This window comes from Branchiostoma floridae, chromosome 6 (genome assembly GCF_000003815.2).
Source record: "Branchiostoma floridae strain S238N-H82 chromosome 6, Bfl_VNyyK, whole genome shotgun sequence".
NCBI classification, from domain to species: Eukaryota; Metazoa; Chordata; class Leptocardii; order Amphioxiformes; family Branchiostomatidae; genus Branchiostoma; species Branchiostoma floridae.
Genome location: NC_049984.1, coordinates 3,611,957 through 3,625,599, shown reverse-complemented (window position 1 = coordinate 3,625,599; position 13,643 = coordinate 3,611,957). Strand labels below are relative to the sequence as shown.

General features: G+C 43.0%; 1 protein-coding gene across 1 annotated transcript; it reads right to left on the bottom strand.

Annotated features, from left to right (window-relative positions):
* Window positions 1-9: 9 nt before the first annotated feature.
* LOC118417475 (polycystic kidney disease protein 1-like 2) lies at window positions 10-13,636 on the bottom strand. Its single transcript, XM_035823041.1, has 24 exons — window positions 13,535-13,636; window positions 13,222-13,313; window positions 12,712-12,966; window positions 12,019-12,231; window positions 11,358-11,625; window positions 10,711-10,904; window positions 10,122-10,358; window positions 9,666-9,767; window positions 9,132-9,310; window positions 8,802-8,867; window positions 8,317-8,478; window positions 7,650-7,809; window positions 7,119-7,260; window positions 6,329-6,556; window positions 5,937-6,026; window positions 5,334-5,521; window positions 4,963-5,035; window positions 4,624-4,901; window positions 3,591-3,765; window positions 3,053-3,250; window positions 2,428-2,675; window positions 1,812-1,917; window positions 1,245-1,410; window positions 10-814 (listed from the first exon to the last, which is right to left on the bottom strand). The coding sequence occupies exons 1-24, from the start codon at window positions 13,602-13,604 to the stop codon at window positions 10-12; spliced, it is 4,695 nt and encodes a 1,564-aa protein (XP_035678934.1). The 5' UTR covers window positions 13,605-13,636.
* Between the last annotated feature and the right edge of the window lie 7 nt (window positions 13,637-13,643).

Here is a 13,643-nt window from a genome sequence, read left to right as displayed (position 1 = left end):
GGCTTTCCGTCACCTGAGTTCCCGAACCCATACCCTGGGTTCCTCTCGCTTTCCAAGTGAACTGAATCTGAGTGACTCCTTAGTGGACTTCGAATATCCATGGTTTGAAGTGTAGGCAAGGTTGTCGTAGTACCCATGTGTTTCTTTCTCTTCGGACTCCATACTTCTTATGAACGAGAGCGCTTTCCTTCTTGCTTGCAGGAGATCTTCCATTAGTTCATCCTTAGTGTATGTCGGTGTACTCCCGCGGATATGCTTGACATGTGTCTCCCTGTCTAGTAATTTCTGTATCGCGTTTGCCGCTGTTTGGTAAGCGACTCCTGCTCGTTCCATCGCTAGTTCCGTGATCTTCTGGTTCTTCGATATTTCCTCTTCGCTCTCTCCCTCTATGACCTCGTGATACGCGACGTCCAGAATCGCACAGAACATCATCAGGAGGAGGAAGTTGACGAACGTCAGATATCCGAAGAAAATGACGGGTCCGAGGAAACCGTGAGCGTCCGACAGCGCGTTGTAGTCGAAGCCTCCAAGCATCACGCCAAGCATTGTTTCTACGTTGGTTATGTATGGAGCGTATCCTTCCAGCGATGCACCAAGTACGAGGTACGTCAGCATGCAAAATGCTGACACGTAGATGACGAAGATGATCATGTAGTTGAGCATGGGTTTGGCGGACCTGGTGAGAGTGTGCGCGCTCCGTTCCACGTGTTTGTTGAAGCGGCACAGGTGCATCAGTTTCAGCGTAGCCGCGCAGACCAGCCAGGCCTGCACGTAGGTGTTCAGCTGGTCCCAGCTAGCCGCCTGTTTGTATTTACTGTAACGGTAAGCAAACAAACAATGTAACTGAAATTTATTCTATTTTCAACAAAGCTCTAAACCTCCTTTAGACGAAAAAGGACAAAGAAAGCAATAATTTAAGGTAAACATTACGAAAGCTATTAATGACATTGATTTCAAGAAGCTCATTTCTTTGGATAAACAGACTACTAAGCAACATTCTCAGTTGCAGTATCTGGTAAAATTGGAAGGAGGTGAAAATATTCTGTCTGCCGCCAAAATGATATAATTTATTGATGGAAAATGGCTAAATGGTTGCGACACTATAGGATGCTCAGCTCATGAGATTTGTCCACAACATAAAATGGCAGCAACACAACCAACAAAGAGCTGTAGGTTTGCTGGATGTCTCAAACTATCAGATAGAATACGAACTAGACAACTGACATTGCACATTCTTCACCCACCTGTAAGACCTGTCACTGGTAGTTCCGGCCTTGTTGAAGTCTAGAATGATGTACAGGGTGTACAGCTGAAGACCAATCTGCGCCAAGGACAGCAGGCAAACGCAAAGCTCCACCAGATTCCAAAACAGACGGAAGTAATCCGTCCCCATCAGCATGATTCTGTTCACTGGTATGAAAGATTACGGTAAGGGAAAAGGATTTGTTATCAAATCTTGTAACCAGCTCTCGAGTTAATAAGAACTGAATTGAGCAATAATGTACCATCTAGCTGTGTAAACAAACTACATTTGGATTTTTAAGCCATTCCTTCCACAAACAAACACCCAAACACACACACACACATGCACATGCACACACACACACATACACAAGCACACACACACACGCACACACACACACACACACACACACACACATACACACACGCACACACACACACACACACACACACACACACACACACATAAGCACACACACACACGACACACACAAACCAATATCTTCATTTTTCATGGAGTTGATAGTAACTGTTTTTCAATAATAGATTCATCTTATGTTCGTACATACCTTCTCTGTATACAAAGACAAAAGTGACCAGAACGAAGATGATCTGAAAGGCGAGAACAACGAAGCTCCACGTGGTCTGGTACAGGTAAAGCCGAACTGTGGTCACCTGTAATACACAACAACGAGTCACGTGTTGATGTATAGTATAATCCATGGCCACTGAAAAGGTAACACGCCAAGGGACAAAAACTTGTCCTTGACCTTCGTTTTTACAAGACCTAGCCACCCAATATCATCACAATCCATCCATCCATCCTTCCATTATTTTGCTTAAAGTGTTAACTTAATGACCTTAAAATGTCTGAAAGCACTAAAACACAAAAGCACAAAACACAAGCAAACAAGTAAGCACAGATTCGTACAGTACATACAGCGGAAGCCAACAGTATAAAGCTCCATTTTCCATGAACGTAATAAGACAAAATAGCAGTGCTATATATCCAACGCCAGACTGGCTTCAGAATGAATGAGTTTGACACTAAACTAGCTATCGAAAGACATTCAATGTCAAAACTTTAGGAGAATTAGGAATTTACTCATTCCGTCGATAAGGATATTTAAGTTTAAACGAGGTTTGACGTCGTCTATATCAATGAAAGATGATAATTCCCGTCACCTCGTGGGTTGTATAGACCTTCCCCAGACCAGGGAACTCTGCAAGAAGGCTGACAACAGAGAACAGGTTGGCGTTGGGGTTGAAGACGATGAGTTCAATGAAAATGGCTCGCGTATAGGAGTCTATCCATTGTTCCATCTCCAGATCCTCGATGATTTGCAGGTCCACATCAGAATCGTTCGATTGTAGTTCCAGCATGTAACCTCCGCCATAATACATCCCGTGTAAACCATAATGGGGTGTTGCAGCTGAAAAAAATGTTTATTGTATTATCCAGTAAGATTGCACTCATATCTAACATCGCAATTCGTTCCATTCGTCTAAGACAGTATTGTATTGTATTGTAAAGCCGGAATGTGGTCACCTGTAATACACAACAACGAGTCACATGTTGATGAATATCGTATAGTATAATCCGTAACGCATAACATTTCTCAAGGTACCGCACAATTTCCTGTACAATTTACTAGTAGTTATTTAATTTAACATATGTTTCTGGATACATTCCCCTTGTCTGTCTTTAACTCTTGTATATGTCACTGAAAGTAATGAAGCTACCAAAGCAATACCCAAAGAATCGAGAAATCAAAATACCAACACCCACGAAAATTATACGTTTACTTACTTGTGAGATCCGTTGACTGGTACAACCACGGTCTAAGCTCAGAAGACACATTGGCGACGTCCACACTGTCGTTCGAGACGATAGCCCACTCCCTCCATCCCGGCGTGTAGTGTCCGGCCTCATTGTTCCACCAGCTGTAGTCACCGTTACACGTGGCTGTCGTGTTAGCCATGGCACCTGGAATCTCACAGGTGCCACCTGTGGCGGTGATTGAAAAAGGGATAAGAAGCAGAAAACACGTTGTAGAAGGCTGTATTCTACATGACTACTAGGAGCACTAATGTTGGAGTCTCCCAAAGCAAAGCTATGCCATGAACGGTCATTGAAGTACTTAGTATTGTGCTTGTGGTGAATCTTGTCAGAACGAAGAATTGTAGCTACGATTCAAAGCGTTTTGATATTCATAATCTGGCATTCTGGCGTGACTTGCATGGTATGATGGGGCACAGCACAGCTGAGCAACCCTGTGATTACACAAAGTACTAGTACATCAAAAAAGAACAATATTGTCGTTCATTTATTTTAGGCAACCACTCACTTTGTTGGACGCGTAACTGCCTGAGTTGGACAGGTCCAACGATGTAAGAGCTGTAGTCCGACAGAAAGCCCAGCTTGCTAGAATCTATAGCTTCCCCGTTGTACCACTCTGACGTATATAACTCGGGAACGACTTTGTCCTTCATAAAGTTCCAGAAATCCTGACGCTCTGTTATCTGATGGATAAGAACAGACAATTGTGAAGTAAGCGTTTGAGTGATTTTTTTACGCAAACAGTTTTCGTTTTATTTTGTCATATTTTTATAGATGAAGAAATGAATTTTCATCAGATTATATAGACTTGATATGGAACCGCGTGGCGCAATCGGCAGCGCGTTTGACTCAGGTCCAGAAGGTCCTGAGTTCGAACCCCGCCGTATCACCGATCTTGTGCCCTTGGGAAAGGTACTTTACATGACTTTCCTCACTTCACTCAAGTGAAAATGAGTGTATAGGCTACAAAGGTCTTCAGCATGTTGAAGTTGGTAGCCTCAAAACGAAAGAAGAAAGAAGAAGAAGATAGTAGAAATGCAATAAGAGATCTCCTGCTGGTTCCAATCAGTTGTAGACTGGGACTGAGAGTCCTCGGTTCAATGAAGGTTCTGTGTAGGGCCTCTTGATTGGGCTGCACCCGTCTTTTGTAAGGCGTAAAATGTGGGTCCCAATTTCTAAGCCTTCCCTCGAGCACGATAAAGGTGAATAGCTAGCAATCCCAGTCCTTGTAACAAACACCGTTACTGAAACTAACGGGCTCGAATCATGCAGCAGCTCTCACTGTTATGTACTTTGTGCCATGTATGAGTAAAATATATGTCTGTAGACTTATTGGGACTTTAAATCCTGTAAACTATACCCCTGTTATGTATTTTGTCTGACCTTTACATCTTTCCTCATGACCTCAATGAAAAGCAACCTGCATGCAGATTTGAGCTTGAGATTTGAGCATGAATAAGGTCCAAACAAACGGTAAGGAAACATGTAAACATTTGCACCACTAGGCACTACAAGGACCTGACTGAACCAATGTTAATTACCTTACTGAAAGGATCCGCCAACACATTTTTAACATCGTTGGTCATGTGGTACATGTAGAAGTCCCTGTTTCCATTGGCAACCAGAATCAGGATGAAGACGTAAGTGATGAAGAAGGAGAGCTCCATGAGGGCTGAACGCAGACTCAGCTCCAGGAAGCGCTGTTGACGAGCCTTCAGCAGTTCCTGGTCATCAGGCGGGCCCGTGGCTCTTGGCGTCATGCTTCTCGTACCTCTGTCCATGTCCTGGAATTTAAAGAGACAATTCTGCATCATGTCTTCTACGGTAGTGGTAGAATAAAAACGAACCTATTAACTCTCTTAAAAAGATTAAAATGCTACTAACCTGCGCCAGATACTCCTCGTCTTCCTGTATGGGCATCGGTGCCACGTCTTCTCCGGACGTGTCTATTTTCTGTACGAGGAATTGTGGCTGTTAGTGATACCCATAAGAAAAGGCAAAAAAGCATCAATCTTTGTAAGAAATACAGAAATAATGATAACGTAGACGTCTTTCTGTATGTAGATAGTGCTTTGGAATTCAAGTAAACATAGTCCTATACACGTACTAAAAATGCATAATCATAAACTATATAGCATTCTGTATTCTATATGATCATGTAGAATGCAACAATTTGCACATTTAGTGTACATTTTTATCGAAGTGAAGTGTTACTATGGAGAAACAAATGAACAGTCAAAATGATTTGTACCTTGATGATGAGAGCGAAGAACATCCCCAGCAGCAGGATTTTGATTGGCTGCGTGATGACCAAGTCGAAGAAGAAGGACGTGAGGAAGGTGAAGAGCCAGGCCTCCGCCTTCTGTCGGCCGTACTCGAACCCGTACAGGATGGTGAAGAAAGCAGACACGAAGCACGAGGAGAACACCAAGAACCACCCTGTTGGAAGAGAGACATGATATCGTTTTCGGTGAATAACTGAATATAAATTGCAGAAAGGTGGCTGACTGCCCACTGAAACTTTCTCTTGTAAATTCATCCTGATCAAATAAAACTCTATACACTCAATGGTTAGTCTACTTTCACCCGTGTTCAAAAATTCGTATTTTCCCAGAATTATCGTAGAATGAAATATGTTGTCACCAAGTACAGTAGGGGCATCTTCTCAGGATAGTTTTAAAGAACACTTGCAGATCGATGTGCAAAAGTTAGGTGTGACAGGTCGTTCAGTGTAATATAACCAGCTGCTGCCGCACCGCGTGCATGCTAAGCTGGTGTATACCGGCTATATAGATACAGATACAGATTTCAGAAGGAGTATGTAAAAGTTTGTTCTTGATGCTTAGCGTCTTACCTATGTATACACACCACCACGGGAGCAGGAACGTCTTCTTCCCCTTCCTTCTGTTCTTAGCTGAGCCTGCTTGTTTAACGTCGTAAGATCCTGTTTGGAGATCAAGTGTCTTGCATTACTAAAACAAGCTATTTATAGGATTAACAAAAACAACACTCTGAAGAAATTATCTTAGCGAATTTCTCACACATACAATTAATTTGTCAAACTCAAACTTCTATTCGTGTGTATGTGTTTACGACAAACCGCTATTGTTCACTTACCTCTTTTCCAAGGCAGAGAAACATTGCTTTGCCACGCAAGCCCGAGCTTGTGTGCGTTTCCTTCTTCCCTTGCACCCTCTAAACACCTTTCCCTCACCAGTCCGCTTTCACCGTCCCACACAATCTTACCATCCTCCGATAGGGGGCGCTTCAAGTTCGACGCGTTTTCCTCCCGCGAGGTTTTGCTGGATTTGGACGACCGACTCTTCGCTTTGGCGCTTTTGAGGCTCATCCTTTGGGATGGTGTCTTGTAGGAGGATAGTATTTCTCGCACAAGCTCTCGGTCGTCGTCGGTAATGTCCGTAATCACGGTGACGGGGGATGAGGGCACACTGCTCGACTGCCCGTATGAGCTTTCTGCAATAAGTGCATACTTTTCATTGCTGATCATATTATTCATGATAAAACATACATTACATACATACATACATACATACTTGCATATTCATACTTGATTTTAACAAGTTGAAGCATTCACATAAACATACATTAATCTATTCATTACAGCTGTTATATGTAAGTTGTAAGAAGACAATTCTCTACCTTACAGCTTTATGTGGATACAACCACGGGCAAATAGCCATTGATATTGTTGAACGGTCATTGAAATCTATAGACCATTGATAGTGGCTGGCCGATGGTACTTTGGCCTCATGATAAATATCCAATGCAAGTTTCTTTTTGAATAATGCATTATGACGATATGATGATCGTGCATATCGACGTCACGATTGATTATGGTACTGATAAAACAGTTAATTAATGGGTCTTATGAAATGAAATCGACGCTGCAACCTATTTGTAGATATAGATTGTCCCATTTTTAACGGCAACTTTCGAACTATTTGTCCAGGAATATCTTCTTTCTCTTCCATTCAATTGGAACGTCTACTGTTAGTATTAGAATGTCGTATATTACCCGATTGTCTGCTCCTTTCCCTTCCCTTGCCCCGGTCAGTTTTCCTGGGCTGGACTGGTCTGGGGCCGCAGTGGCGGAATATCTGCACGATGGCCAGGTTAACAGGAAACACCAGCAGCGCGCTTTCGATGGCTATCATGATCTGTTTGACAGGAAAGCGAGGAACACGATTGAATATCATACTATGGCCATTCAGCGCCATGGTTCAATATGATGCATTGCAAAATAAGTGGGCAAAGACAAAAATGGCAATGATTTATTCCGGTTTTATGGAATTATTATATAATATATCATTATCTTTTTTGGTAGATGAAGTACACGAAATGAAAATAACGATACACTTTTTGCTAGAAAGATTCGTACATACGACAATTTCAGTATCGTAATAAAGTAAATCGGGGGCAATTACATGTAGTTTCGACGCTATTGGTTGGGAAGGAGAAATTAAGAGGGCCAAGTGTTACGGCTGAAACGTTCACATGTATGTTAGCAAACGTCTCCTATAGTCACTGATTAGTGAATTTACTTTACCTCAGCCCATGAGATGGGGAGCTGCACATCGAAGCCGAAGATGTCCACAGTAGGCGGCTTCTGGAAAGAGTCCCCGGTGCCGAAGAACATGATGTTGGCCAGCATGGTGCACAGCAACAAGGACAGGCAGCAGGATATGCGCTGTACACGGCTGAAAGTGCTGTAAAATAACATGATAATCTACATCTCTGAGAGGAAAATGTATATCTTGCACTCTGTATCATTTTTTCGCGAATAGAGAACGCAGAAAACTTTGTATCATCATCATCATAGGTCGACGTGCTTACACGCGGCGGGGTTATACCGCCCCTTACGGGGTGACGTACCCTCTAGGTGACTGATTACAAGACGGGGATGCGCCAGGACTCCCGTTCGGGTTAATATCTTGTATATGAATGTCAGATATCAGATATAAAAGCTCCTTGGTCTACCTCAGTATAGTAATTAGGAAGACAACATTGGATCGTGTTTCGACGAATATTACGTATAAACAAGTAGTCGTTCAGCCTATGCCTCTTGCATTGCAAACGTGACGAAATGCAATATTATCGTGGTAACAGTCTTGGGCAGACCGGGACAAGGCAAATCTGTGTCTGGATTATCTAGTCAGTAGAGTCACTCTTTGCAATTGGCGTAACATGCCAGCTACATTAAAATGTACTAGTACCTGTATGCGGGTCTGCCGAGCACAGAAAACCAGAGATGATCGTCACGAAATCCCGTCCCAGTCTTGGACGAGAAGATGGTTTTGAACCGTTTCAGCTCCCTGTCTGACGCGACTGGAAATACGCGCTCAACCTTTCCGTCCCCTTCTTCAACAGCAAACCACCTAAAACAATGCAATGTATCGTTTATTATGCCAATCTTAATTCCTAACTTTATTTCAGTCATTAAAATATAGATAGAAACCAATTATGCAAAGAAAGACCTGATCTGCCTCATAAATGACAAAATGTTGAAATCTATACTGAATGTGATGCTGTAATCCCTAATTGATAATGATGGGAATTTCACTTGGACAGGATAATAACAGTACATATGAGCGCCTCATTGACATGATTTATGAGGAAATAAAACTGATCAATAGCCTTCCTTCTTTTAATATATATACACTTCAATTCGGACGAAATAAGCTCAAAAGACACTACTTACTTGTTACATAAGAAGTAGTACTTGCGCTCTGTGTAGACGTCCGTGACGATGATTTTGTTTAGGAACCTGGAAAAGTGTAAATATTCATTGCCATCATAACATCAACAAAGCCGGAGAAAGCCGCTACATCTTCAGTACTACTTGCAAAGGAGTGAAGCCGGCCTTCGGTGACCAATGTACACTCGTAGCCCGGCTTCACTCCTTTGTCAGCTTATGATACTCTCTTATACCATCTAAGGATCTGTTTGGAGATTAGAAAGGCTACAGGATGTAACAAAAGAGAAACTTGCTACGTAGTCTTCATTGCACAAATAGTGAGATAGTTCTCACCATGAAGGGTCGTCGCCAGAGTTGTCGTGCCAGACATGGATGTAGTTCAGCGGACCCATGGTGCCTGCGCATGTCACGACGAATGAGTCCACTCCTCCCGTGCAAAACGTCATCCTTCTGACGTCATCCAGTTCATGCGGACCGGACTCACCCTTATCACCGTAGAATATTACTGACACCTGAAACGGGTGTGTTTTACTTTTAGATTTTGCAATTCAGAAGGGTTTGTAGAATTAGGTAACATGAACTATTTTAAGAACAATATGATTTCTACAAACGTATGAGATTTGGAGAATGGAAATTATCTCTTAATCCTATCCTGTTCTTGAATCGTCCTTGACTAAATTAACCTGGATGTCTAACCTTCACAAATGTAACATGTACATAACAATCAACAGGGCTTACAGTAAAAAAATACTTTCAACTTCAATTGCTGCTCTTATAGCGATGCTCACCTTAAGGAGCTATGAAAGGGGCGATACAGAATAATCAACATAACTAACATAATTCTGAGAGTTAAGCAGCTGCACATACCTTAGCGGTTGTTCCTGCGTTTGCTCTCGCACCGGTGAATACGACAACCTGGTACACACTGCAGCCCCCGCCTGGCGAGGTGCCAAGGACTGTCGCTCCGACCTGTCAAAGGCATAGTAAATAAGTGATATCAAATATTCAAAATGTTTTACTTCATTCTAACCGACCATAAAAGCTATCATTCAAATGCCAACGTAAAATTTTGTATCAATTGAGTGACAAGAAGACACATTTTCAATTAGACTCGAGCATACTTGTAAAATAAATCATTCTTCAATCCATCTTAAATCTAGAAAATGAACAATAGGCCTATAGGTTACACAGAAATATCGGCAAAATGGACATGCAGGGCAGCATTAAGCCATAACATGCGCAAACAACAGTATAGCCATTTCAAATTTACAATCGCACAATAAAATGGGGTCTAGCAGCATCGTGTAACATTTCATCATTTACCTTTTCTACATCCTTCTTGTCCTTCCACCTCGCCCAGAGAACCATGAGAATATAGATCCCAACGATCACGCTGATGGTGACCACCACGGCGGGGTTTTCGCTGATGTTGTTGAAACCTTGGAGCGCCTGGAGGATGTTCAGAGAGTTTGGAGCCACAAAGAACTGGAAATCCGACCCGAAGGCTGTCAAGTGGTCGCAGAAACAGTGCGTGATGTCGGTGTTCGTCAGAGGGCCAATCTGTTCAGACAAGGCAGTAGAGCGAATTTGACTCGTACTCTAAGTCTTGGAGACTGAACTACTCAGACGTAGATGCTCTTGTGCTTAGTGGCACACTAACAGCAAACTTTCTATGGGGACTAGCTAGACGTATTTTACGTCGTATGTACGTAAGGTTTTGACAGTGTTACGTCTATCATTTTAACAACACCTAGTCACAGTCGTTTCCTTCGTGAACTAAGATACCAAACCTGTACACTTTTATTAAGACACAATACAAGATACTGTGTAAGTACATGTGAACATAGAAAGGCATGTGGAATCAACCAATGCAAAATTAAGAAATTAAAACTCATGGCACATATTTTCATACCCGACATCCGTCTGACTTCCACCTGTGCATTTGGTCATCAAAGAACAGGCATCTTGTGGACAGAATCGTCACTGTGTACGGGAGGGTGAAGTTCTCGTCACTGTAGCTCAACTCAACCGTCAATGTTCTGTTCTCCAGTGTCTCCAGATCGGACAGGTCGAAACCGCTTTTGTTAAACGGAACGTGTTCCACCCCTGGAAAGTGCAGAGGTTAATAAGGAATGTACTGAAAAGCATAACGTCTATTAATTATAGAGATATGCTATAGCCATGCTTTTGTGTTTGTGCATTGAGATCTGCTATGATCAAGCTTTAGCGTTTCAGTACAGTTACGCAGCAACCCTTGACAGAATCACGTGTACACATGTGCGCACAACCTTCGTGACCCCTGCTTTGCCTTTTGACTAAGATAGATGTTTCTGACTTTGGGAGAAGAGGTGCTGCTACGGTGAGAGTTGGTTTGTGCCAAGAAGTGGTCCATGTGGCCTTGCACGACACAAACTTCGTTAATTACTATAGGTACATTTTGAATCAATTCTTGACATGGAGGCCTACATTGTCACATTTAAGAAAGAGGTATTCTTTGGGAAAATGATATATCATAATGCATTAACATGGCATTAAAATGAGCATGGGCACTTTCAATACCCAAGAAATGTGTCTCTCCATCTCCTGATGCCAGGTCCTCCGGAGTCCAGTACCAGCTGTAAGGATCGACAGTGATGTCCTCCCCGTCCAACCATCGGACCGAGTACAGCTGGTCAGGCGGCAGCGGCAGAGTGACGTTCCAACCGTGCTGCCCTTTGATTGGCTGATCTTGGCGCCAAAGATACAGGCGTATAGGCACCCAGTTTAGGTCAGGTGTGACCATCACGTGGATGGAATTTTCCTCTTCAGTTACATTGAAGCTGTGCATCTATTGGGGCACAAAGTTCAAGTGTTTTTATTTAACCTTTATTTAGCCTTGATTTGCATACAAGTATCCCTTCGGACTAAGCCGGTTTTCAAGGCCAGGTTTGGAGGATTTAAAATTTAGTTATTTACAAAAATACAAAAAAATTGCTATTCTATGATCGCATTTAGTTGATAATGTTTTTAGCATTTCGTGATTTTCACGTTGCTCACATTACTTTATTTACCCTATGTGGGTCTGGTATTGATGTAGTGTGATAGGCGACTGGAAATGATATTAAGTGTGATCGAAAAAAGTTAAGCAGTTTGGTCATAAAACTGCTAAAGATGGTAATGTATTTTTGGGGGTAACTATGTATCATTTGGCAACGATTGAACAAGGCGAATTGACACTTACAGACACAAAGCCAGTCCCTGTCCGTCCTGTCCTGCCCTGTTCAGTCTGTACTTGTACTGCGCCTTTTCTCTTCACAACCACTTCCACCGGCGTTTCCAGGTCGGATACCGCCAGCACGCCGGCTTCGTTCTTGAACTTGAGGGCGCCCACTGACGACTGGACCCTGTCAGAGTCACCAGCGTACTCATACGGGTTCAATGACGTTTGGTAAGTCTGTAAAGTTTGAGAAGACCACACGTAGTAGAAAAGACCAAAGTTTATAATATGTAATTAGCAATACAAATTGTACATATTCAAACGAAAGGACGTGAAACTCAATTTAGAAATACACATTGAGCATGATTCCCCAAACCATCAGATGGAATACGAGCTACATGGCTGAGTATTGCTGGACACAACTGCAGAAACAACAGGGAAGCAGTGTCCAACTTGGTGCTATGGACTCCAGTACACAAAAGAAGGAGGCCGGGAAGACCAACTGTTACCTACCTGGATGTGCGCTATGGAAGCTTCTGGGCGGCCAATTTGCTTCGGGTGGCAGAGGCAGAGTTGTACACGACATACTTCAAGTCATGTTAGATTTCCATGCATCAGTAGATAAGCTTACTACTACTGAGGTTTGGGGCAGCGTCCCAGGGGTGGATTCAACTTTGTTCATGTAACGTTATCATACTAAGCATGAGCCCTCCATACCTCAGAATCAATCGGCTCTTTACATGTGTTCTCCCCGAACAGGACGGATGCATCTGGCGTCCGAAACCAGCCACCGTTTGCTTCAGTCGTGGTGACGATCTGCGGGCTCATCTGGTCGCACGTCTGCTTCCGGAGGGACAGCTCGAAGTTGTCCTGTTGGAGGAGGGTCGGCTTCTCGTTCGGCCTCTTCCGCCTGAGTACCACGTCGTTCATGGCGTCCAGGGCTTCAAATACCCTGCCTGTGGCCGTTTTGGTCTAGAATAACAAACAGAGTGCATTAACAACGTTCATTATACATACATACATTGTGTAGATTATCATTGATCCGTATACGTATGACTCTACAGACGAGGACGTCTTTGTCACATACATTTGAGCCAACGTTCGCCGCTATCATCAAACGTGATGAGCATTTTTCAATATTCAATGAGTCACTGTACAGCTTGCCGTGAACTTGAAGCCTCCATTCAGCAAGCTCATGTCCACTACAAGGTAAATTGTATCCCCAACCTGTTGAAGCTTGTCCGTCTTGGTTCTGCCAGTCAACTTTGTTTTCGCCTCCACCGACGAGTATGATGACGCTCTCATGACATTCACAAGGGCTGAAAGATAGAAACAAAAAACATTCCAAACATGTTATACAAAAAAAGTACCATGATCGTAGAATTCCACCATGACCATGACCACCATCATGCCTTAACAAGCTACAAAATTCAAACTTGTACTGTAGTAGGAACATTACCACTCGGTGATTTCCAAGTAATATTCCACCATCTTGATTTTGAAGCAGTTGTTCAAGACATGGCAATGTCTTGATACTGACCTGAAGTAAGAAAGACGGAGGACTCCTCTGCCTCTTCAATCCCCAGCTCCTCCTCGGGTTGGTTCTGCATGATGTCTACCAGGTCCACCAGGCTGCAGCAGCCGTACCG